This window comes from Heterocephalus glaber, unplaced genomic scaffold (assembly GCF_053883595.1).
Source record: "Heterocephalus glaber isolate CG9 unplaced genomic scaffold, H.glaber_assembly_v1.0 deba00000331, whole genome shotgun sequence".
Taxonomy (NCBI): domain Eukaryota; kingdom Metazoa; phylum Chordata; class Mammalia; order Rodentia; family Bathyergidae; genus Heterocephalus; species Heterocephalus glaber.
This window is the reverse complement of record NW_028258142.1, coordinates 49,027,573-49,053,303: the sequence shown is the minus strand read 5'-3', so window position 1 is coordinate 49,053,303 and position 25,731 is coordinate 49,027,573. Positions and strand designations below refer to the sequence as shown.

Sequence of the window (25,731 nt, the reverse complement as noted above, 5' to 3'; positions counted from 1 at the left end):
TGCCTTTTAACCGTGTCTGTTCTAGGAAAGAGCGCCAGGAACCAAGCCGTGCCATGGTACCCAATGTCCCTTCACCAGAGCCAGGGGAGCCTCACCCGCCACGGCCTATGGTGGGACTCGGAATTTCTCTACTTTTTATGTCACCTGGCCAAAACTCTTGTCCATTTTCCCATAATATTTCCAAGTCAAGTATGAAATATTTTGAGAACAAAGGGGTTTGGCTTCATTGAAGTCCTTGGCAAGAACTTGGTGGCAAGTACTTGGTTGTGGGCTACTGGGGGAAAAACTGAGCCTCATTCACCTCCCCACCCACAGAACTCAGCACAGTGCCTGTAACATAGTAGGTGCTTAATAAACACTAAAAATAAAAACTTGGGATTGGAAAGTCCAGAGAACAGGTTGCTAATTTACTTGACAAGATGAAAGATGGCAAGACCAGTGTATTCCAAACACTTACACCAAGATCAAGGGAAAAATGAGTAAGAAAGAGGAAACCAGATCCTCTTTACCTGAACAAAGCACTTGAGATTTCATGAAGACTGCAGGAAAATAAAGTCACCATTTTTGTGATTCCAACAAAGATGGCGTAAGCACAGAGAAAAGCAGATGGACGGGCAGCTGAGAGGGAAAACTGTGTCAAAGAATGTTAGAATAATCCTTGGAAACCGGACACATATAAACACTACCTCAGATGTCAGTTCTATTCCAGAGGTAAATTAACACTTTCCCTCTGAGAAGCTAAACAGGTGGCTGGTTTCGGCACCCATTTTGAGACTCTCAAACCAAAATATTAAGTGTCATCTCACACATGGGAAGGATGACTTCACTTCTCATGTTTGTTGTTTTAAAATTAAGTAAGTTATGGGTTTTAAAAATATTAATCTCTAAGGTTTAGCCTAGTATTTTTTTTTAATACGTTGAATATGAGTCCCGCTCTCTGGTCAGATGTATTTGTAGCTGAGTCGACAGACTTTCATGATGGCCCTTAGTAGTCAAAACACTGATCCTGATTAACAAAACCCAACAAGTATGAGGTACATGTGTTAATGGAATAGTAATTTAGAACGTGTGAACTTACTAGATTGCAAATCGTGCTCTGGCAATGCTAGAAATAAAAAAATGAGTTAGTGATCACTACTCTTAGAGACGTAGGTAAGTCTTTAGAAGGAACAAAAACCCTGTAATCAAATAAACTGAACAGTGTAAGCTATGCTTTAATAAGGTTTATGTATGGTAGGGCAAGAGGCACAAGTGGTAAATTTTCCTTAGGTTGGCCAGGAAAGGCTTCCAGAGGGGCTTACTGGTCTGAAGAGTTGTGTAGAAGACCCTCTGGGGAAAGTGGAGGAGGGTCTGCAGAGGCAAGCACATGACACAAGTCCTGGAGCAGTGGTGAGAGAATGAAAAGGCAGGCTGAGAACAAGAGGCAAGTCCTGGGCAGACAGAAGTCAGATCATTGTGGTCTGGTGTGCAAGCAGAAATAGACATTATCTACAGGCAATGGGGAGCCACTGGAAGATTTTAAGCAAGGTAGTGCTTTAAAAGACACAATTCTTAGCCCGACATAGTGGTGCAGCCTGTGATTCCAGCACTCTGAGAGGATGAGGCAGGATTGCAAGTTCAAGCCTATCCTGAGAGACTTAGTGACTTAGCAAGAACCTGCCTCAAAAGACCTTTTACAAGGGGGGCGGAATGGGCAGGAATGTAGCTCTGTGTGAAGGACTTGGGTTCAATCCCCAGTATGGGGGGATGGGGGACAGAGAGAGACACACCCCACAATCTCTGTTGAAACCTGAAAGATGGATTCAAGAAAAAGCCTTGCATAAAAGGAAAGAGAGGATCTGGTCAATCTGGGAAGTTTTACAAGAAACAAAAGACCAGGTGGGTTGGAGAAGTGAGGCTGGGTTAATGTTGACGGCACAGAGGAAAAAAATTCAGAATGACTTAAACAGATTTGTCCCTTGAGTTACTAAGTGGATAGGAAAACACAAAGGCAGACTAGGCTTTGAAGGGGAGTATGATAAATCTAGCTTAAGGACAGTTAAGTTTTGGGTTTCTGTGAACAAACAGGGATGACCAATAAATTGATAAAATGGGTTAGGAGCTAAGAAGAGATCTGAGCTCAAGGTCTAAGCTTGGGCGTTGGGGGCGGGGGTCTGCAGCCAATGCATTAAAGTACGAGAGATCACTTGCTGCATTTGGCTATGTGAATTTGGTTAAAACTCAACAATACAGCAAACCCAGTTCCCCATTAGTACCAATCACGTTTCAAGTTCGTAAGAGCCACTTGAGGGTAGTGACTGCTCCCTGGGGCAGCAGACATGTGGAGCATGTTTATCGTCACAGGACGCTCTACTGGACGCTGTCAGAAAGCGTTGGTCAAAAGATGGGATGTGGTGGAGTGGGAAGAACAGAGGGGAAGGAAGATAGACCTTCCAAGAAAACTGAGGATGGGGACAAAAGCCAAACCTAAAAGCCAAGGTAAGAAGGAGGAGCTCAGGCACACAAGGACATTTAACTTCTTCAGCTGTGACACAAAGGGAAGCTGAGTAACTAGATACCTCCTATGCACTAAGTACTGTAAAACAGGCTTTCCCTTTGTCTTCCTACAGTCCTCAATCCTCTGAGGAAACAGACTCATCACAATCTATTGCTGCAATTTCAATTGTACATCTTTACCAGTTTTACTGTTTACATAATGGGCATGGTGGTGCACACCTGTTAATCCCAGCACTCGGGAGGCTGAGGCAGAAGGATTACCAAAAGTTCAAGACCAGCCTGGGCTACACAGTGAGTTCAAGGTTTCAGTCTGGACTACACAGTGAGACCCTGCCTCAAAAAAAAAAAAAGAGAAAACAAAACCACACACACACACACAAAGAATGCCGTATCATTCTTTAAATATGATTCTAGAAAATCTGCATAAGAAAAGTTTTCAATGTAAAACCAGACTGTTCAGTGGGCCAAGCACTGCACCAATATTCTATCCTGGTTAGCTTAACCATTTCAGTGATTTGCCAGTAGTTACTATTATCCTCAATTCAGGAATCAGGAACCTGAGGACCACCCAGCATCAAAGTGTACTAACGACAGGGATCCCTGAACCCAAACTCCGGTCAGTCTGATTCCAAAGTCTTTCTTGTAACTTTTACCATCCAGAGCCCTCCTAGAGGTTTACTGCACATTGCTGTAGAATAATTATTTCAAGTACCCTTCTGAAGAGTTATGTTTACAGCTAAGAAATATTATACGCATAGGGAAAAGCTGCTCTTACAAAGATGCACAGCAAACCAGTGCTGCATTAGATAGAAAAAAATCAGTGTTTACAAAGTTCGCAGATGAGCAAGCATCTCATCAGATGGCATGAAGTTCTCCGGGTGTCTCTGCCCTACGTTTTACACCCAGAAGATGTAAAGACCTTAAGGTCTATGTGATACAAGATCTTCCGGACCACATATTTAAACTGATGAAACCGGAAGGAATATGTTAGCAAAGTAATTCCAGCACCTCAACATGTTAGAAGAATGTGCTAAGATCCAACTTTTATATTTTAAGCTGTGTACTGCATTTTAATTGTGGTATAGTTGAGTGATGTTATTTTTTCTCCAAGTATTTAAACAAGAGCACATTTCTTAAGACTAGCCTTTTTCTAAATAAAACCACTTTGGTGAGTGATGTCCACATACATGTGTTTAAAGATAGCACCCCACATGTGTATTTATAAGGTTCTGAAATGAAGATAACCTGTTTCATCAGAGGGACACATTAATATCACAGGTAGGAACCTAGGGCAGACTAACCTAATTAGATTTTATGATTTTAAATGATGTGATTAAATGTTTATGATTCAATGACTGGCTTTATTTGTGATACAGTGACAATGTCTTTGTAGATCATACTTATGCATAAAAATTAATCATACTTAGAATTAATTATACAAACAGCAAGTTGATCTCACAATCTAGTCCCAGGGTATTTGAGAGACTTGACTGTTTGGCTTAAATATCTTCAAAACTACTTGACACCTAAAAAACAAGTAAATCTTGGGCTGGGGATTTAGCTCAGTAGTTCTGCCGCCTGCCTCGAAAGCGCAAGGACCCAAGTTCGATCCCCAGTACCAAAAAAAAAAAAAAAACCAAGCAAATCTGCATTAACACAAAGGTTTAGGTTTGTGAAGTTGCACAGGGAGAAGAATCTTTGAGCTAAAACTGAATTCTTGAAATTATCTTGATACAACAGATTAACAACTGTGTTAATGTACAATATTTAAATATGGATGCATCTTTTTTGAGGTAGAAACTGCAAGATGATCTTGAAATGGATTTTAGGTATGATCGCCTCAGGCTTATGCTGCAACTCTTAAGGTCAGTCGAGATTATCAACAGTAATTCAATTTGAAACATGAAAACAAAAAAAAAAAAACCCAGGTAACCCGAAAAGGGTTCCTAGGAGAAAATAATTACATCATCACACAAAATCTTTAGAACATTATATTTCATAAAAGACAATGATAAAAAAGTACAAACATTTCCATGAGAAGCAAAAAGAAGAAAATGAGTACAAGAAATTGCCAGCATTTATTTCAGTGCATTTATGTAGAAGCCTTTCTTAATCAAATAATCTTAAGTACACTTCCTCTTTCTGATAAACAATGCTATGAACATTTTAGTTCTCAGCTAGCATACTTGCAAATCCAAGACAATAAATCCAGAGGTCTATTAGTCTGAAAATCACATAAAGAAATGGAACAAGAGACAGACCAAAGCCAAATAAAGTGACACAAAATTTTCTTTTGCTTGTAGGGAGCATCCAGAAGGAGAATATTATACTGGATATTGTTCCATTTTGCTTTAAAATGGGTATCAGTATCTTGGCTGATAAAACAGTGTAAGTTTTTAACACAATTTTATATTTATATAATACTATAAATAAGGTTTTCCTACTGAACACCTTTTCACAAAATACAAACAGAAATTTAGATTTTTTTTTTTAAAACCATCCTTGTTGAACCCTAGTTTTGGTGAAGAATTGAATGACTATCTTCACTATGAATCAGACATAATGTTACAACAAATGTGTATACATTTTCCCTTTTCTTTTCTACAAACAGACTCTTTAATCACTACTTCTTTCTCAAATTGAAAGACACCAAAGTCCCCAGTGGCACCATAGGGACATCCTGATCTACATCCACATAGTCAGCTGATTTTGAGACTAAGAAGTACAGCAGACACCTTACCTATCAGAGGACGACTTTATGATTTCAGAAAGATTTCAACTTCCTTGACTTGCTTTGTTTAAAAATGAAATAATACTTTTAAATAGACACGCCAGCATTGCACCTGATACAGGAAGCAATCAATACACATTCATTAATAAATCCACTAAATATACTATAAAGAGGACTGTTTACAGTTGCAATGTATTTTTTGTTCTTTAGGAAACAGATTTTCTGTCATATAATATAACTGGGAAAAACATGGCATTTTCAGAAACAGATAAATGTTACTGTTTACAGCCAAAATAATTTTAGGTCTGTACTAAAAAATTTTTAAAACGCAAACTGGTGAAGTGATTTCCACAGGATAACATACCATATTCAAAACAGCAAAATACTTACATTCCATTCTAATAATAAGGCAAACACTAGTAGTACTGAATTCTCTTGAAACAGTGAAATGTGTATCAAAACAAAAAGATTCCAAATGTGGACAAATTCTGCATTAAAATGAAAAATGTATTTCCTTAAAAAGACTCAAATAACATTAATTTTTCCCACAACTAAAATACTTCAGTATTATTGGGTTAATTATGTTCCCAAGCTCCTTGTATCTTGCTAGCAGTCCACAAACATTAATTATTATCACTCCACTTTCATTTCATCAAGAAACTATGTTGGCTGTGAGAGACAAAATGAACAGACACATAACTTAGGTACAAATGTCTTAATTTTCAGAAGGTTTGATTTTTTTTTTTTACTATTTTGAATATCACCCCCAAAAATGAAATGTTTTGGAACTATTTCTAAGAAGTAAATATGAAAAGGTTCTGTTTGGCATCAGAAAGAGAGGCTATAAAGTTTTTAAACTGTAAGATTTTCAATTATTTTATAATTTGGTTTATGATCATTTCTGTTACTGAAACTGCCACAGAAAATGACACTTCAAAATTAAACTTACAACCTGAGATTAAAAGAACCACATTTCTAGGGCTGGGGATTTAGCTCAGTGGTTTCACCGCCTGCTGCACAAGCACAAGGACCCGAGTTCGATCTCCGGTACCAAAAAAAAAAAAAAATTAAAAACCACATTTCTGTTTTAGGTGAATAATCTATAGGCAAATTTTACTCAAATATTTCTTATTATAGAATTCTATTACTCTTCATTGTTGAAGATTCACTTTTTCTGGTTTTACATTTGTGAAAATGTTGTAAAATATTTTAAAGGATTTTTCTAATTAATGCTTTTCAAACTAAGAATGTTGTTTGGTTTTGCCTCAGAAAATTTCGTCCAATTTTAAGATAAAAATACTTGTAGTCAGGAAATAAGACCTGTTTTCAAAAGTATATATTATAATAGTGTATTTAACTAACTGACAATGTATTTTAAGATAGTTCTATTAAATTATACTTTTAATGAGGAAATTTTAATAACATCAAAGATTTCTTGAAAGTGGAAAAAATATAATTTGAATTTAACTGCTGATATTAAAAGGGTTCCTTTTCAAAAGTGATTTAAACTTAAAATCAGTCTTTATCTAAGCATTTATATTCATAAAAATAGAACATTTAATTTCTTATCTAATAGTATAATTAATCTGTATAAGTACTAATGGGTTTTTCATAGCTCATTCCTTAAAAAAAGAAAAAAACTAACTTTTAACTTAATGATTGTTTTGGCTCTTCTGAACTGGAAATAATAAAAGTGCTATATACTATGAATTAAAAAAAACACACAGTGTATAAACACACAACCTTGGGAACATTTTTAGAGGCACAGAACCCCTGACACTTACACCAGAGGTACATAAAAGAGATTTAACGTAAAGAAGTCCTTTATATCATGTCACATCACAACTTTTAAGATTTCTTGGTAATACTCATGCAATATGCATAAATGATATGGTGTTATTTAGCAAAATCTGATGAGATTGCAAGCAAGGAAAAAAGGTAATTCTGGCAGGAAGAAAAGCCATTTAAATCCTTTCTTTTTTCCCTTTAAAGCCCTCAGAAAGCTTAGCTGTGACTTCTTCCACATGAGAGGCTGAAGGTCTAAAGCTGAAAACTAGTATAACAGTTTACTGTATTAGTTTGCTGTCAATTATTGACAGTTCCTTCATTTCACACAAGGGTTAACCTTTGTTTAGTGACATAAATTTAGTTTTTTTCCCATGCAAATAAAAAATGTCTATAAAAGTCCAATAAAGGCATAACCGATTACATGCAAAACTGTAATACTTATTTTTAAACAATTTGAACACAATATAATTTACATCACCTATGTACAAAATAGGTTGAAACAGAAATAAAAGCATTCTCTTGGATTAAATTATAGATTTCAGTATAAAAATTTTCTCTTTGTAGGGTCCCTCTTCACTTCCAGTCTTTAGCAATGGCTTCCAGCTTCTGCAGTGCTCATCACGGGACGTGACTCAAAGAGGGGAGGGGAGGGGAGAAGGGCGACTGGATTTAATCCCACACTGTAAAATGGTGGACGCTGGCTCTTCTCTGCGATCAGGACACTGAGACACATCAAAGCACTGACCTCCAACACGAGTGGACTCCAGGTTTCTGGTCCAGCACTGTGGTCCACCTGACCACAGAGCTACCTCTTTTAATAGTCTTCGATTGGAGCTAACTCTGGCATGAGGTTTACAGATATATTTGTATACAACCTATCAACCAGTATTTCTGGAGTGTATAATAAATTGTTCAACCCATCGATGTACTGACGTTCTTTAGAATACCTTAGTAATTTATACCTACAGTGTTAGAGGGAAAAACAAAAAGTTACAGAAAACAAGTTCAAAAAAGGAAAGCTGATGGAAAACATGTCCTAGATAGGATGTCTTATAATTAAAGCATTTAAAGCTCTTCACAATTTCAGGTTCTTATGCATAATAAAAAAATCTCTAGATCATTAATTCCAAAATAAGATTTTTACTAGTCAAAAACTGCCACTTTAAGAAAAAAGCATTTCACACTTTGACAATTTAGACAGCTTTAAGAAATAAAATGTGTTATGTTCTGTGTTAAGGAAACTTTTTTTTTCAACAGTTAACTGGGTTCTTTAAATAACATAAATATATATGTATGTATATATGCATATCTCTTTAAAACAAGCACAAAAATGTTTTCTTTCCATAAGGAAAATTCTCTTCAGCAGAGATTTTGAGGGGTGCAATTTTTTATTAGTGCAGGTTTATAGCACATAATGATTACATTCACTATGGAGTGTCGGTACAGAACATAACACATCTCAACTCTTTCCATTTCCCCTTCTCCTCTTCCTCCACCTCTTGGTTCCCTTCCCATCTGCAAAAGATCTATCTCTGTTTCCAGTTCTATTTTTTTACCTCCTCACCAACTCCTACCTTACCAAGCTCACAGTTAAAAACAGCTCACCTTGGCTTTCATGGCACACAGATTTCTAAGAAGATGGAGCTAAAGCCGAGAGCAGGGTGCAATGTATTTTTGTTTTTTGGTACCAAGGATTGAACTCAGGACCTTGCGAGGCAGGTGGCGGCACCACTGAGCTAAATCCCTGGCCCAGGTGCAATGTATTTTTAACCTCCCACATATTAAACAGCTTTAAAAAGACTTGGTATCTGAAAATAACATTAAACTTACCGTCCTAAAAACTGGACTTCCCCTCGATGATGATGAGGAATAGACTTGTATTTCCCTAAATCTCCCTCTGGTCTGGTTACATTATATCCAGCATAGTGTACTCTACAATACAGCATAAAAATACATAAAAATGGATTGTGTGAGTTCAATTTCAAGATGCAAAAGGATGCTCTAACATGTATGCTGCCAATAATTCCAAAAGAAACTCTTTATGAAAGAAAGGGAGAAATTCAAACAGGATTTAGGAACTTCAAAAGTTTTCCAGCCTAAAGAATCCTTTCTTGGAATAGGTATGATTTACTTAATAGAAAGTAAGTTTAGAAATTCTATTTCTAAGCAATTTGTATCTAGACATACCTGTTCCAGAGGTCATCATCTTCTCCTCCCCACCCCCAGAAGGCATTAGGGAAACCATTGATCTTTCCAAACTGTTCCACTGTCAGTCCACTTACACCACCAAAAAACTCTTTATATGGAAGACTGAAAAAGAAATCAGGACACAGCACTCTATAAAGAAAATTCTAACAGTTTGCTATATGAAATCAAACAATTAGGATAATTAAATAGTATTCTGGAAATGTAAAGTAAACCAAGAACAAACTATTTTACATTCTAGTGAAATAAGTACATGTGTTATGCTAAATACAAAATAAAACACTTGTGACAAATGAAATTTAATATTTAATATTGTCTCTTTTTAACACACAAAGCCCAGTGTTCAAAACTTACATAATATTCTTGTAACAAAAACAATCTTGATTAAATATATTAATAACTGTCAACATGTTAGATTTTGCTAAATTAATATTTTTTAAAACCAAACTTATTTATCAATACATTATTAAAAAGAACAGGACAGATATAAATTAGAACAGCCATTCAATTTCATTTTGAAATGACTAGCTACCTATTTGTATAATGATTTTTTGACTGTTTTTTGCTTTCTTTAAAAAAAGGTCCATGTAGCCCAGGCTGGCCTTGAACTCAACCTTCCTGCCTCAGCCTCCCAGGTTGAATGCTGGAAATTTCAGGCATGTGTCACCACCTAAAATGATCTTATCTCTTTCTATTACACTCACAAAACACTCATGGATATTTACAAATATATTTTAATGTACTAATATTTAGAGAACCATATTTTTAAATTTGGGTTTTATTTATCCTTTCCTAACTCATATTCCAAGGAATTGATAAACTAATATTTTTAAGCTACATTTTTAATAATCTAAGTTAGTTTAGATATGATTAGTTTTCTCATGTCAAGGTAGTACCCCTAAACCTCCAGTCCTGAGTCAATTCCTACGGCACAAACCGTGCTTTAAGGGAGTAGTGTATCCTAAAGGGTCTTTGAAAGGGTCAGGTCAATGTGCAGCACCAGCAGAGAAAATGTGACTACACAGAACACCCAAAACCAAGATGAAGGAAATCTGGCTGGGACCAGAGCAAAACTGTCTCAGAGAAAGGCAGGGTGGAGATTTCCTATTATGTCTGCAGGACTCAACTCATTTGGTGTGGGGAACAAGTGCCATTTGTCACGGGATCTTATGTGGCACACAGAACCAGAGAAAAGCAGCTCCCAAGTCCAGCCCAGGGTTGCAGGAGAAAGTAATTTCGCTCTTTCCCTGAGGTAAGGACCATCCCAAGACAGTAACTGTAACACTAAAGACAAGCATACCACCTCATGAGACCCCACAAGGCTCACTTGAGAGCACAGGCTTCTAGTGATAATGCCGACGGGTTCCCACAGGGACCAGAAAGTGTCCTTAGCAGTGTTGAATTTCCTACACCAGCTGGATTATTTGTGCCTAGGCTAATGGTTTAGCAAAATCCAACCTCATTAGGTAAACAGATATGAATAAATGTGTGTGCTCTTACTGGCATGTATAAACCAGCAAGCATATCACTTCTATTTGCTGTTGCTTAAGGAGAAACAACCAACTGCATTATAAACACACAATGAGAAAAGATCAGATAAAATAAAGGTACAACAACAAAAACTGAGTGAAATCTTCTAGTGTTTATCCTACACTGTCCAAAGCAGGAGAGATACCAAACCTGGGCCTGAGTTTTCCGGTCAGCAGGGACCAGAACGTGAACACCAGCATGGGAAGCAAAGCTTACCCAGGCTGCATCCCACAGCTGAAGGCTGTGCACGACCCAACCCACCATGGACCTGCACCTGCTCTCCCTCAGCTATACTTCCTGCCATGCAGCCCACTCATCCTAGGACTGGTCCAAGTGGGTATGAATATTCTGTTTATTAAACTTTTAAGTACATTAATTCTGAATTCTCAGTTTGCATAATCTTTAATCTTTATGGTACGTTTCAATGAAAAATCAGTTATCCTAGATCTAATATGACTCTAGCAGGCTCACCAAAAGTTAAGTTTCCTGATATGCTAGGAACCCATCAAGAACCTTGATGGCCTCTACCAGATAACCCCAAACTTGGGAGTTTAGACAGAGGGGTAATGAGGAAAAGGTTTGCTAACCACCCCCTCAATAAAAGGAAAAGAAAGAAAAAATGATAAAGTATTTTTTGTTTTGATGCCAATTCATGGCTTGTGTCATTGAGACTTTGTGCCTCTCTCTACTCTGTACGCTGGACACCAGCCCAAACTATTATGCTGGCAACATCTTCCCTGCTCCAGGCAACAGTCTTCGTTTTTCCACTTCCATTAGGTCATGAAGTTTGTGATCTCCTTCCCAGATTAGACCTGCATTCCTTGATGTCAAGTTAAGTTACTCTCACAGATCTCATAACTGTTTACATTTAAGAGCTTTTCAGTCAGAAGGTAAAAAGAACAGTGTCTTATAATTAAGGAGCAGGTCAAGAATATAGAGTTTAGGGAGAAAATACACCGGAGAAGAAAGGCTTTCATGGCCCAGAGCCATCAGCAGAATGAGAGAAGGCAGAAGTCAGCCTGATCACACACCCACAGCTCGGGCAGGTGATACCACAGAGCATCCCTCCATGTGGTTTCTATTATTCCAATGCAGAGGAAACCAACCTGGTGAGGTACACACAACTCACCAAGTCCTACAAGTGTGAAGAACTAAATTTAAATCTCCACTGCCTGACTAGGGAAACCAGGCTCTCTTTTCCACACACCACACTCAAACCTCTGTGTAAGGAAGTGCCCAGATAGATGCATGACAAGCCACTCTATGCTGTGGCTCCCCAGGAAGACAGGCTGGAGGCACATGATATTGTTTACGCTCCTGAATGCTCTAGACTTTGGCACTCAATGCTGCTACACCATTTAAATGCTATAACTGTACAAGTGTATCATATGATGTTGGGAACAGTGGACACTTACATATACATGTATTTATCCAGCTTTGCTGCAAAGTGACGCGGCATTTCTCCACATCCATAGTAGTTCCGGTCATTTTCAGGGAGATGATCCACATCGTGGAAGATCACACAGTCCCAGACACTGTCCTTCATGGCTTCTTTGAACCCCACATTGAAGAGCATTGCACGGTTAAAAGGCTGTGTGCCAGTCTTCAGCAAACACAAAAAGAGAAGTGTGAGACTTTGTCATGTGACTTTCTACTGTTTTGTTCTAATTTGCTGAATCAGGGTCAATTAAGAAAAACAACATCCAAATTAAATAGACAAGTCATAGCCATATGCCAGCATTTTCAGATATATGGCATCGCTTAACAGTGGGGACACTTTCTGAACAATGTGTCATTAGGTGATTTCATCAGTGTGCAAATATCTAGTGCGTTTATGTAAATTAAGACAGCCACCCTACCATCAGGTGATATCGGGACCACTGTTGTACATGGAGTCTGAGACTTAAATGCCAGTGCACAGAGCATGATTGTGTAGTCTTTAATTTTTTCTTACTACATTATTTTATTTTGGTAACACAGAAGAAATTAGACAGCTGCTATTATCTAGCCCACTAGTACACTGTCATATTTTATTTAATAATGCAGTTCATATTTTTGCTTCATTTCAATGTATCAGGCCATGAATTATTTATGATAAGAAAAACTAAAAACAGAAGTATTACACTAAAGTAAAAAAATTAAAAACAATACCCATTTTATTTTTCAGCAACACTTTCCATATGCTATCAAGACCTAGGCAGGAAACTAACAGTGACAAACTGTGCCCCTTCTCTTATGTAACGAAGTCCTAAGGTCCCATTTTGTATCACTAATGCTTATAATAAGGACCAAAAGAATCTTAGAGACAAAAACAATTGGAACTTACTACACAAATCCAGCTTATTTCCTTATTAAAGAAAATGTACTAAAGTGCACAGGCAACAGTTTCTATCATTCTTGCTTTGATACAACCAAGATCATTTTAATGGAAAAACTTTACACAAAACTCAACTTTCCATATTGCATCATTTTATTTAGTAGTGAAACTATATTAAGATAGACTGGCAATAATCCTCGTCTATAGAAAATAAAGGGGCATTTACCAATGTTTTAGCAACATTTTTTGAAATAATTTTCAAACTATATACAAAAGGATAATGGTAGAAGTAGATGAGAGACACAATGTGGTCACCACTGGAGTCTGCAGCAAGAGGGGGAAATTATTCATCTTTAGTACTGGGTCTTACACTAACTTTGAGGTTACAAATCACTTTACTTTTTATGGCTTTTCCACCAACGAAACAGAATAAAAGGAAAGAGGTAAATTATTATTAACATTGACATAAGCTTTGAAGGTTTTTTTTTTTAAGACAAGGTCTTGCTATGTAGCCCAAGTTGGCCTCAAATTTATGGCAATCCTCCCGCCTCAGCCTCCCAAGTGCCTCTTTAGGATTTTAACATTTGTTTTTATTACATATGGACAAAATACTTAATGCTCACAGCAAAAGCAAGAAGTTCCATGTCTAACCTATCTTCATCAGCCAAGCCAAGAATGATACATTTCAACTCTTTTAGCTGTTTATTCTGGTATTATTTTTCCATATTTTGAAGTAGTAAGTGTTCTAACATTTTTTACTTCATTAACATCAGACACTGTCTACTGCCTTCTTACCATGAGGATAGAAGAATTAAATCACCACTGGATCATTGCCCTTCCCTCCAGTCTCCCAATACATGCTATAATTTTTTAAATCAATAGAGTTTACATTAGGACAACGTAAATATTTCTTTAGTAATGAAAGAATTAATTATGCTCTGTCAAACTCAGATTAACTATAGTTTTCTATATAACTATTTGTACAAAAGGTGTTGGGATGCCCCACACCTACTAATAATCCAATCTCTATCCATTCCTTCTCCACCTCTCCAGCTCAACTCCCTCTGCCCTTACTCCTTGCTTGCAGTCTGGACTGGCTGCTGTTCAGACCATGTGCATGTGTGTGTATGTGTGTTTAATCAAAGAATGATTGAAAATCCCACTATCTACCCTCACACTTGAACTGGCAATTTCATCAGGTAGAAGATTCTAGATTGAAAATGACTTTTCCCTCGACCTTGAAAGATATGTGCAACAGTCCCCTAGCTATCAGTAACGCTAACTAACCAAGTTCGTACATTTATGACTCCATATGCTTTGCAGTGGATCTAATACTATTCATATGAATCTAGAGTCATGTCTTCATTTCTGAGAAATTGTCTTATATTTTCTCCTTTGGTCATTTCCTCCCACACCTTTCAATTTTTTCTGTCACAGCTTTTTCAGAATTCGAATTAGTGACTGTATTAGTTACCTAATACGTACTTAATGACAGCAAAAGTTAGTGGTTTAAAATTAAAGCCAGAGGGGCCAGGGATTGAGCTCTGTGGTTCCAGAGCCTGCCTCATAAGCACAAGGTCCAGAGGTTCAATAACCAGTACCAAAAAAAAAAAAAAAAAATTAAAGCCAGAGGCTGGAATGTGGCTCAGCAGTAAAGAGCTAACATCCATGAGGCCCAGCGTTCCACCCCCAGCACCAGGGGGAAAAAGCCAGCAAGCATTTATGATGCTGACCATTTACTTCTGTGGAGAGGGAATTTGGGAGCAGATAAAAGAACCTCATCTCCGCCCCACTGAGTTCAGGGCCTCCCTGGAAGACTGGAAGGCTCCCAGCACAGGAGGATCCTCTCCCAGGCGCACCCACACATGGCTGGCAGGATATGCTGCAAGTCATTCTTCTCTATGGGGCTGCCTGAGCAGGGCACAGCAGCTGGCTTACCCAAGAGTTGAGCCAAGACAGGAAGGCAGAAGCAGCAATGTCTTTTATGACCTCACCTCAGAAGTCCTATACTGCCACTGCCAGCGGCAGTGGGCTCCCCAGGCAATTCACCCTGGCTCCTCAGGGGCCATCTCGGAGGATGACAGTACTTTTAGGTCTATCCATTCTTTCTTTTTTTTATTTTACTTTATTTATTTTTTTTTTAAATTTTTTTTTATATCCATTCTTTCTTATGTTTTGGTTCTGTTAGAGGTTATTTCATCTTCCAGCTGTGCTATTTAAAGTTTTCAGTTATCATATTTTCATTTTCAATAATGCTCATATTCTATCACTATTCTTTATATCTTGTTTCTGTTTCATAGGTTATCTTTCATTATCTTTTCTTCACTCTGTGGATCACGATTATTAGTTTGTCTTGACTCTATCCCTGACTCCACTGTTTAAAGTACTATTTCCACTATTTTCCACTTTGGTTTTGTTTGGTTTTGTCTAGCTAGGGGAGACTTTCTTTAAAACCTGAGGATCCTGGGCTGCCTACTCATGTTGTGAATAAGACACTATATGTAAAGCTAAAGGAATCTCCACATATGTAGACAAGAACTGCTTCATAGCATTCGACTCACACATACCCACACGGTCCCCAATTCAAACTAAATAACAAACAAAAGCTCCATTCCCTTCCTCTGGTGTTCTAAAAATGGAAAGGCTCTTCCTTACTCAAGACAAAAATCCCTGGGATCATGTTTGGCTGTCATCCATTTCTTACATGGCGTATCCGATATGCAGTGAATAACTACTTCTTAAAACCCAACCACAGCTCACTACTTCCTCCACTTCCACAGGCACCTAAGTCATCCTTATGGACAATTGGAAAAGCTTTCTCCTTGCTCTCCTTATTTCGGCCCTGTCCCACCTACAGCTTAGTCCCTACATAGCACCCAATGTCATTTTTTAAACATTTTTTAGGTTGTCACCTCTCCACTCAAACCTGCCAGGCCCTTCTGACTTCACACAGGGTAACTCAAGTCCTCGCTCTGACCTGCAGTCCTCCACTATTTGCTTCTCACACACTTCTCTGAAGTCCTCTCCGGCACTCTCCTCTATCTAGCGCTCTAGTGACACTGACCTCTCTGCTCACACCACACACCAGCTCCTCCTGCATTGCCCGGAACACAGCTGCCATTAGCCTGGCTGCTCCTGTGTGCTGTTCATGATGCTGAGTTCACCTCCTCAGTTCTGCTCAAGCACTCAGCAGAAAAGAGCTCTCTCCCACTCTCTCCACTCTCTCCACTCCTCTGTCTGGAATCTCAGCCGTGCATGCTGACAGCCACATAGTCACTGACTCTTTCCTTCCCAGGAAAGAGGCTTCTTATCTGCTGTGCTCACTGCAACATGCCTTTTGCTGAGTGAGGAAAGTGGGCTGCAGGGAGGTGACAAAGCGATAAGCTGGCCTTTTCCTCTGGGGAACTCTAAATAATAGATCCTGGGGCTGATCTATTTCTCTAATGAAGTCACCATCCACGTCCTACCACAGTTGAGGGATGCACGGATCCCTACATGTCTGCTGGCCTTAACAAGTCAAACAGGGAAAAGGCCTGAGGGTCTCTGGGGTCAGCATCCAGACTTGCTTTATGCCCCCACCATAGCTGTGTCAACACTCAGGAGCTTCCCTGGATTTCTCCAGAGGATCAACTTCTCCTGTTGTATGGGGTACAACAGAGTAATCACCTGACAATACAAAGAGTGGAAATCTGCTTTGTGATCAAACTTTTAAACACTCTCCTTACCACAGCCCAGTGGTTGGGCCTACGCTCTCTGTCGTATTTCAAGGGCCAAGACTGTTGGGGGTTTGAGTCCATGCTGGTCACAACTGCACTCCCTAAGCACCCAGGTCTAAACATGTCCCCTCTCTCTGTCCTTAAGGTTTAGTGACTGAAAGAGACTGTCCTTTTACTCTCATTTGTGGAGTCTGCAAAGGAGAAGAGGTGAACCTATGCACACTCTTTCATATTTAACTAGGATTTTTTGAGCTGCTCTTCAATTGCTCAGCTCTTCTCCTGGGAACCTTCCGCAGAAAAATTACACTTCTATTTCATATATGGTAAAGCTGTTTCTAGCTCAACACTGCAGGCTATCAAATACATGGTCCTGAATTAATACTGACCAAGGCTAAGATTCAGACCTAAGAGGTTTGAAAGTAAAAATATAGATTTTAGCTGTCTTGTAAAAAGATGTCTTCATCACATACACAAAATAATTCAGTGGTACTGAACTCCGAAGAGAATGTGCCTTTAAAATCACACAGACAGACATCTCATCTCCCGGCACATTATGGGACATTTAAGTATTAAAAAAAAGAAAATAACAATTGGTAATACTGACCTAGAAATTTACAAGTATGGCCTTCATGAAAGTAGCTAAAATGTTTGACCTGTATTCAGGTAAAAAAGGTCAATTTGTAAAGTACAGATTGTTATATTAGTAAGTACATAGACATGATATACATCATTATATGCACAGAGAACAAAACTTAAAGGGTAGTTCACATACACAAAAGTACATTATATTAAATACCAAGTATTTCCAGGGAAGAAAAGCTGAGGATAAAAAAATAGGGCACATTCAGAATAAAACACAATGAAGAAAAAACTGTAGCCATTGTAGGAATAAAAATCTGAGTAAATGCTACCAAAAATAAAAAATAGAACTTAATAATAGAAGCTAGATCACTTTGTCTATTATGTATTTTCTTATGTATCTACTGCAAAATAGAAACATAAATACCAGCAGTCTTTTTTGTAGAAACTGACAGATTTAATGTAACAGAGAGACCATAAATACTTATACATAAAAAGTATATAACGTTTATTTATGTTAACATAAATTTATGTATCTTTATGTATGCTAACTTATTTTCAACAAAGGTGCCAATTAGGAAAGATGATCTTTTTGATAAACGATGGAATAAATAGCCATAAGCCAAAAATAAGACTACTCTTATCCAATACCATAAATAAAGATTAACTAAAAATAGATTAGCCTATGAACTTCAGGAAGAAAACATCAAGAAAATCTTAAAGAACAATTTTTCACACAAAAATCATGTTATAAAATATCAATAAATTGGACTTCATTAAAATTGAAATCTTTTACTTTTCAAGACATGGACAAGAAAATAAAAGGCAAACCATAGACTGAAGGTTAATGTTTATAAAACATATCTTAACAAAAGGTTTATATATTTATATCTAGAAATATTTGTATTTATACAACTCAGTAAGAAAATCCCATTAAAAATAGGAAAGAGATATGAACAGAAAATTTACAAGTAATATACATATTATAAAAGCATTCAAAAAGATGATCAACATCATTAGTCATGAAGGAAATACAAATTAAAACTGCAGAGAGATAGTACTACAGACCTTCTAACCATACCAAGTACTGATTATAACATAAAGCAATCAGAAAGGTCAGAATAGGTACATCAATATGAAATTGCCATGTACCATACACATATGAAGTGACAATAGTAAGACTGGTATAAGGTGGCACGAAGACATGGTCTTCCAATGTTTCATACTGTTTCTGAAATATCACGCTGTCCATGTTTAAAAAGAATTCAGATAACTAAATTTTTCCAATACACTTAAAATTCACAGCCTTTAAATAAAAACATACATTATAGAATTCATGGTCACTTCAATTCTATTTAAAGAATTATGATTTCCTCAGCTTTGATAATATCTATTTAAAACAAACAGAATGAACTTTTTTGGTTTTGCCAATATTTATTCATTCTACTCTATTCCTGATCCCTGGCTGTTTCCATTTCTAGTTTATTCCCTGAAAAGAAAGTTTTGTCCTTGTGTTTGTTTATTCTTTGTAAAAGAGAATTTTTTTTTTGTCTAGGATGTGTACTCTGAGTAACATTTTGGCCATTCTTTTTTGGGGGGCAGCACTGGGAATAGAACTCAGGACCTTGCACTTATGAGGCAGGCACAACACCACTGAGCTAAATCCCCAGACCTTGCCCATTCTTTTAAGATCATAAAAAGCAGTATATTAACTATTGTTATTCTATAATTATTTTGTTATGAAATTTTCTTTTTTCAGAGAAGAGTGTTTTTATATTTTCTTTATTAATACCTACTTGTATTAAGTTAAATTTTTTAAAATCACAGAATCTCAGATTTGAAGAGATCTTGGTCATAAGATGATTTTGTCCTTTGTATATCATGTGGTTTTTTTCAACCTCCAACCCAGACTGATGTACCTCACAAAATTATCTTTCAAAACTGATGATGAAATAAAATACTTCCATGATAAAGAATACAATTCATGACCACCAAACCAGCACTCCAAAGAGTTCTGAGGATATTCTAAAAAAACACAACGAAAACAATTCCAAGAATCCCAAAAGAATGAATCTACCAAGGAAGGCAAGCAATTAAAACAGAAAGGAAAGAAAGGGAATCAACAACAGGAAAATAATACAATGACAAGGACAAGTCAGTACCTATCAGTTATAACCATCAATGTGAATGGTTTCAACTCACTAATCAAAAGAAACAGATTGGCAGAATGGAACAAGAAACAAGATCCATCAATATGCTGCATACAAGAATCACATTTAACTAAAAAGGAAACTCACAGACTGAAAGGCAAAGGATGGAAAACAATACTCCATGAGGCAGGAACCTGCAAAGAAGCAAGGGTAGCCAATCTATTTGCAGACAAAGTAGATTTTAAGCCAAGATCAGAAGAGACAAAGAAGGTCACTACATACCTGTTACGGGAACAATCCAAGAGGAAGAGATAAGAATCATAAAACATATGCATAGGCCAGGGATTTAGTTCAGCGGCACAGCATCTGCCTGGCAAGCATGAGGTCCTGAGTTCGATTCCCAGTACTCCCCCCAAATATATGTATGCATCAAAATACCAGCACACCCAACTATAGTATATAAAACAAACTCCAATGAATATGAAAAAAATCAAATAAGCACTAATATAATTGTAACAGGAGACCTCTATATTCCACTGTCACAGACATATCAACTAGACAAAAAAATCAATACAGAAATATCAGAGCTGAACCAAACCTTTGAACAAATGGACTTAGCAGATATCTAGAATGTTCTTCCCAACAACAACAGAATACACGTTCTTCTTACCAGCACACAGGACTTTGTCCAAAATAGACCATGCACTAATTTGTAGAACATGTTTAAGTAAATGCAAAGGAAGCAAAATTATCCCATGCATATTATCTGATCATAGTGCAATGAAATTGGAAATCAACAGCAAAATAAATTAAAATAACTACATAAATACATAGAAATTAAATAATAAATTCCTGAACAATCAGTGGGTCACAGATGAAATTCAGAAAGAAATTAGACAGTTTCTACAGTTAAACAAAAATCCCAATACAACATACCGGAACTTATAGATGCAATGAAAGCAGTCCTGTGAGGGAAATACATAGTGGTGAATTCCTTCATTAAAAACAAAAAAACAAAAAAACAAGAGTAAGCTGAAATAAATGACCTAATTTTGAACCTCAATCTTCTAGAAAAAGAAGATCAAGTTTAACCCAAACCTAGTAAAAGGAAATTATAAAGATAAGACCAGAAATTAATGCAATTGAGACTCAGAAAATAATACAAAGAATCCATGAATCAAAGAGTTGTTTTTTGAAAGATTAAATATAATAATCAAACCCTTAGCCAACCTTATTAAGAAGGAAAGAAAAGACTCAAATTCACACAATTAGGAATGAAAAGGGTGAAATCACAACAGATCCTACAGAAATCCAGAAGCTCATTAGTACCTCCTTTGAGAAACTGTACCTACAATAAGACAGAAAATTCAGAAGAAATGAACGGATTCCTAGACACATGAATTACCAAAGTTGAATCAAGAAGATATAAAAACTAAATAACCCAATATCACTCAATGAAATTTCAAAAGTACTAAAAAACTACTGGCAAAGAAAAAGCTCAGGTCATGATGGATTCACTGCTGAATTCTATAAGAACTTTAGAGAAGATCTAATGTCACTACTCTTCAAACTCTTTAATAAAATTGAAAAGGAAACACTACTCCCCAGTAATTCCTGGAAGCAATCATTATCCTGATACCAAAACCAGAGGATACAACAAAAAAAGAGAACTACAGGCCAATCTCTTTAATGGACATAGATGCAAAAATTCTCAAGATACTGGCAAACAGAATGCAGTAAATCATCAAAAAGATTATACACCATGACCAAGTAGGATTCATCTCAAGAGTGCAAGGATGGTTCGACATACACAAATCAATAAATGTAATATACAACATTAGTAGAACCAAGGAAAAACTAATCATCTCAATAGATTCAGTAAAAGCATTTGACAAAGTCCAACACCAATTCATGATAAAAACCCTACAGAAAATTGGACAGAAGGGCTTTATCTCAATCTGTTAAAAGCCATCTATGACAAACCAACAGCCAACATCATACTAAATGGTCAAAAACTGAGTTTTCATTGATTTTATGTATTTTTTAGCCTCAATTTTATTAATTTCTTTGTAATTTCTTTCCTTGTACAAACTCTAAGTTTAGACTGTTCTTGTTTTTCTAAGATGTTGAGATGCATCATTATGTTATTTATTTGGCTTATTCAATTTTTCTGATGTGGGCATTCACTGCTATAAATGATCCTCATAGGATTACTCTCATTGTGTCCCATAATTTCTGGTATGTTGTACTGGCATTATCATTCAATTCTAGGAACTGGCTCATCTCTTCCTTAATTTCTTCTGTGACTCATCAATTTTTCAACTTCCATATGTTTATATAGTTTCTGTGGTTTCTTTTGCTATTGATTTCTAGTTTCCCTGCACTGTGACTTGATAATAAGCATCATAAATTTTTGATTCTTTTGCATTTACCCAGGCATGCTTTATTTACTAGTATGTGGTCTATTTTGGAGCAAGTACAGCCAAAAAGTATCTGTATTCTGTCATTGGGTAGAACACTGTTTATATTTATTAAGCCCAAAGATTTGGATGAACTCTGATATTTCTTTGTTGGTTTTATGTTTAGTTGATCTGTCAGTTTGTGATAATGGGCTACTGAGATTTCACACCATCATTGCACTGATGTTTATCTGACATTTTATGTCCACCAGAGTTTGTTTTATGAAGTTGAGTGCAGCACGGATTGAGGCATATGTTTGTAATTGTTATCTCCTCCAGTTGAATAGTTCTGTTAACCAATATGTAATGTCTTTCATTGCCCTTTTTGGTCAACTTTGGCTTAAAATCCACTTTGAAAATAGAATAACTACTCCTGGGGAAAAAAATAATAAGATAATATCTTATTTCTTTGATGGGTACTGCTGAGATTTATGTTACTCTTTTCAGCAAGAGCTACTTACTGTAGGATGGTGAAATGAACAGTAATAAAGTTGGCAGGCTGAAAAATAAAACAGAGTTTTCACTCTAAAATCAAGAACAAGACAAGGATGCCTACTATCACCACTCCTATTCAATGTAATTCTGGAAACATTAGCCAGAGCAGTAAGACAAGAGAAAGAGGGGCCAGGGATTTAGCTCAGTGGTTTCGCTGCCTGCTGCACAAGCACAAGGATCCAAGTTCAATCCCCAGTACCAAAAAAGAAAGAGAGAAAGAAATAAAAAGAATATGGACAGAAAAGGAAGAACCTAAACTACCATTATTTGTGGATGATATGATATACAAAAGACCCCAAAAACTTCACCAAAAGAGTACTAGAACTAATAACCAAATTCAGCAACAAAGCAGGATACAAAGTCAACACTGAAAAATCTATAGCATTCCTGAACGTGAATAACAAACTCACTGACAGAGAAATTAGGAAAACAACACCTTTCACAATAGCATCAAGAAAAATGAAATATTTAGGAATCCATCTAAGGAAGTTAAAAATCTTTACATTAAAAACTAAACTACTCTCAGGCCAGGGATTTAGCTCAGTGGTTCTGCTGAGTGCCTTGTAAGCACAAGCTCCTGAGTTCAATCCCTGGTACCAAAAAACAAAACAAACAAACAAACAAAAAACTAAAGTACTCTGAAAAAGGAGATCAAAGAAGATATCAGAAAATTAAAAGATATCCCTTGTTCTTAGGTAGGAAGAATCAACATACTGAAAATGGCTATACTTACAAAACTGTTATACAGATTTAATGCAATCCTAATCAAAATACCAAAAGCATATCTCACAGAACTAGAGAACACAATCCTAAAATTCATTTGGAACCAGAACAGACTTAGAAGCAAAAGCAATTCTGAGCAACAACGGCAAGGCAGGAAGTATCACAATTCCTAACTTGAAATTATACTATAAATCTACCGTGATAAAAACAGCATGAGAGGGGCTGGGGATATTTAGCTCAGCAGTGATGTGCCTGCCTGGCAAGTGCAAGGTCCTGAGTTCGATTCCCAGTACTCTCAAAGCCCGCCCCCTAAAACCCCAGCAGGGTACTAGTGAAAAAAACAGAAACAAGGCTCAATGGAACAGAATAGAAGATGCAGAAATAACTCCAAAAACACTCACCCACCTTATCTTTGACAAAGGAGCCAAACACCTTCACTAGAAGAAAGCCTCTTTAGTAAATAATGCTGGGAAAACTGGCCTTCCACATGCTAAAGATTAAACTAGACCCAAATCTCACACCATGCACTCAACTAAAATCAAAATGGATCAAAGATCTAAATATAAAAAAAAAGAAAACACTGTGCTGGAAGATAGAATAAGTGAAACTCTTGAAGACATAGGTATGGGCAAAGACTTTATGAACAAATTCCCAATCACACAAGAAATATTACAAAATCAACCACTGGGGTCACACCATATCAAAAAGCTTTTGCACAGCAAAGAAACCACCAACAGAATAAAACGACAACCCACAGAATGGAAAGCAATTTTTCGCAGCTACTCCTCAAAGAACTAGTATATAGAATACATAAAGAACTCATTAAATTATGCCAGGTGTGGTGGCACATGCCTGTAATCCCAGAACTCAGGAGGCTGGGGCAGGAGGATTGCCATGAGTTCAAGGTCAGCCTGAACTACATAGGGAGACCCTATCTCAAAAAAAAAAAATCAGACCCCCCAAATTCAAAGGCCTAATCCAAAAAATGGGTATCTGAAATGAAAAGACACTTCTCAGATGAAGAAGCAGAGTAGAAACAGCAAATAAATGCATGAAAAAATGTTCACTATCCCTGGTCGTTAAAGAAAAGCAAATTAAAACAACACTGAGATGCCTTCTCACTCCAAAAAGAATGGCTATCATCAAGAAATCAACCAATAACAAATGCTGGTAAGGATGTGGGGAAAAAGGAATCCTTCTCCACTGCTGGTGGGAGTGTAGACTGGTACAACCACAACCACCATGGGAATCAGTATGGAGATTCCTCAAAAAACTAAAACTAGAGGTTCCATTTGACTCAGATATTCCCCTTCTTGGTATCTTCCCAACAGAGTTAAAAGCATTATACCACAGTGATATATGCACACCCTTGTTTATAGCAGCACAAATTGTTAGTTAATCTTGGAAACAGCCCCACTGCCCATCAACAGATGAATGGATAAAGAAAATGTGGTATTCTGTAATATAGAGTACTACTTTGCCATAAAGAAAGATAAACTTGAGTCTTGTGTAGGTAAATGGATACACCTTGAAATTATGAGCCGGCGTGGCAATATAAGAGGCTAAATGTTTCCAAATAGCCTACATTATAAAATAAGTGACTTCTCAATTAAATGAAACTTTATAGAGGTTTTCAGGAATAAACAAATATCATAAGGCTAATGAAAGCATAAAATGGAACAAGTCAAAGGAATATTTCATCCTATAAGTTAAGTATCATCTGTATTAATTACTAAAATCTAAATTTGATAATCTAACTTTTCAAGTGTCATTAAAATATATCAAGGCTACCATAAAGTCAAACGTGATTGTCAACTCATTTGAAAAAAATTACATTACAAGAAAATTATTAAAAGAAAAAAATACAAGCTCAATCTAAAATATAATTTTATTCAACTATAAAACCAATAACTACCTGCTTAATCTTACCACTTTTAATCAAACCATATTTAAGAGCTTAAGTTCTATAATACTTAGTGACCATTTGGAAAAATATTCTCACCTGTTCAATGACATAAAAGGCAAATTCCAGCCGCTGTTTCTGGAGCATAGGAATCAGGTGCAAGAAAAAAATTGGAAGATGCTCATGGCGATTACGGAAAGGAATGAGAACTGCCACCTTTAAAACAAAACAGTCACATTTATAAATAAACATGGCAGCAGATTCTAGAGGTAAAGATAAAAACTAATTCTTGGAAACATCTGATTGCTTTAACGTCATCTACTTATGAATTTTCTCACCAATGGTACAACAGCAAGTGCACACAGATGTGGGCCTTGCCTCCATGTGAAACTAGGGAGATGCAGACAGGTTCTGAAGGTAGTTCTAAAAATTGTAATCTCTGTCCTACAAGCAGCACAAGTAATCATTGAAAGATACTAAAAGAGTGATAAATCAGATTGCACACACTACCAGAACAGACTGGAGAAGACCAAAAACAGACTCAGGGGGCTGCCTTAGGAAATGAATGCAATAGTCAGGGCAGAGGTAATGGCACATGGAACTAAGGTAAAGGAAGAAGAGAAGAGAGATACGTGAATT

The 25,731-nt window shown here is 36.8% G+C and overlaps 1 protein-coding gene across 8 annotated transcripts in view; it reads right to left on the bottom strand.

Moving 5' to 3' along the window:
* Positions 1-4,474: 4,474 nt before the first annotated feature.
* Positions 4,475-25,731, bottom strand: part of B4galt6 (beta-1,4-galactosyltransferase 6) — a 120,179-nt gene continuing 98,922 nt past the window's right edge. For 5 of the 8 annotated variants that reach the window (XM_021265117.2, XM_021265118.2, XM_087193774.1 and 2 more), the window contains 5 exons: positions 25,192-25,308; positions 12,166-12,353; positions 9,203-9,325; positions 8,846-8,947; positions 4,475-7,977 (listed from right to left, as the gene is read on the bottom strand). In XM_021265117.2, coding sequence (XP_021120776.2) covers positions 7,830-7,977; positions 8,846-8,947; positions 9,203-9,325; positions 12,166-12,353; positions 25,192-25,308 — 678 coding nt within the window. In that variant the 3' untranslated portion in view covers positions 4,475-7,829. Of the gene's footprint in view, positions 7,978-8,845; positions 8,948-9,202; positions 9,326-12,165; positions 12,354-16,131; positions 17,095-25,191; positions 25,309-25,731 lie in introns of those variants that run through there. The other 3 variants (XM_087193766.1, XM_087193769.1, XM_087193777.1) reach the window with 3 other exon arrangements.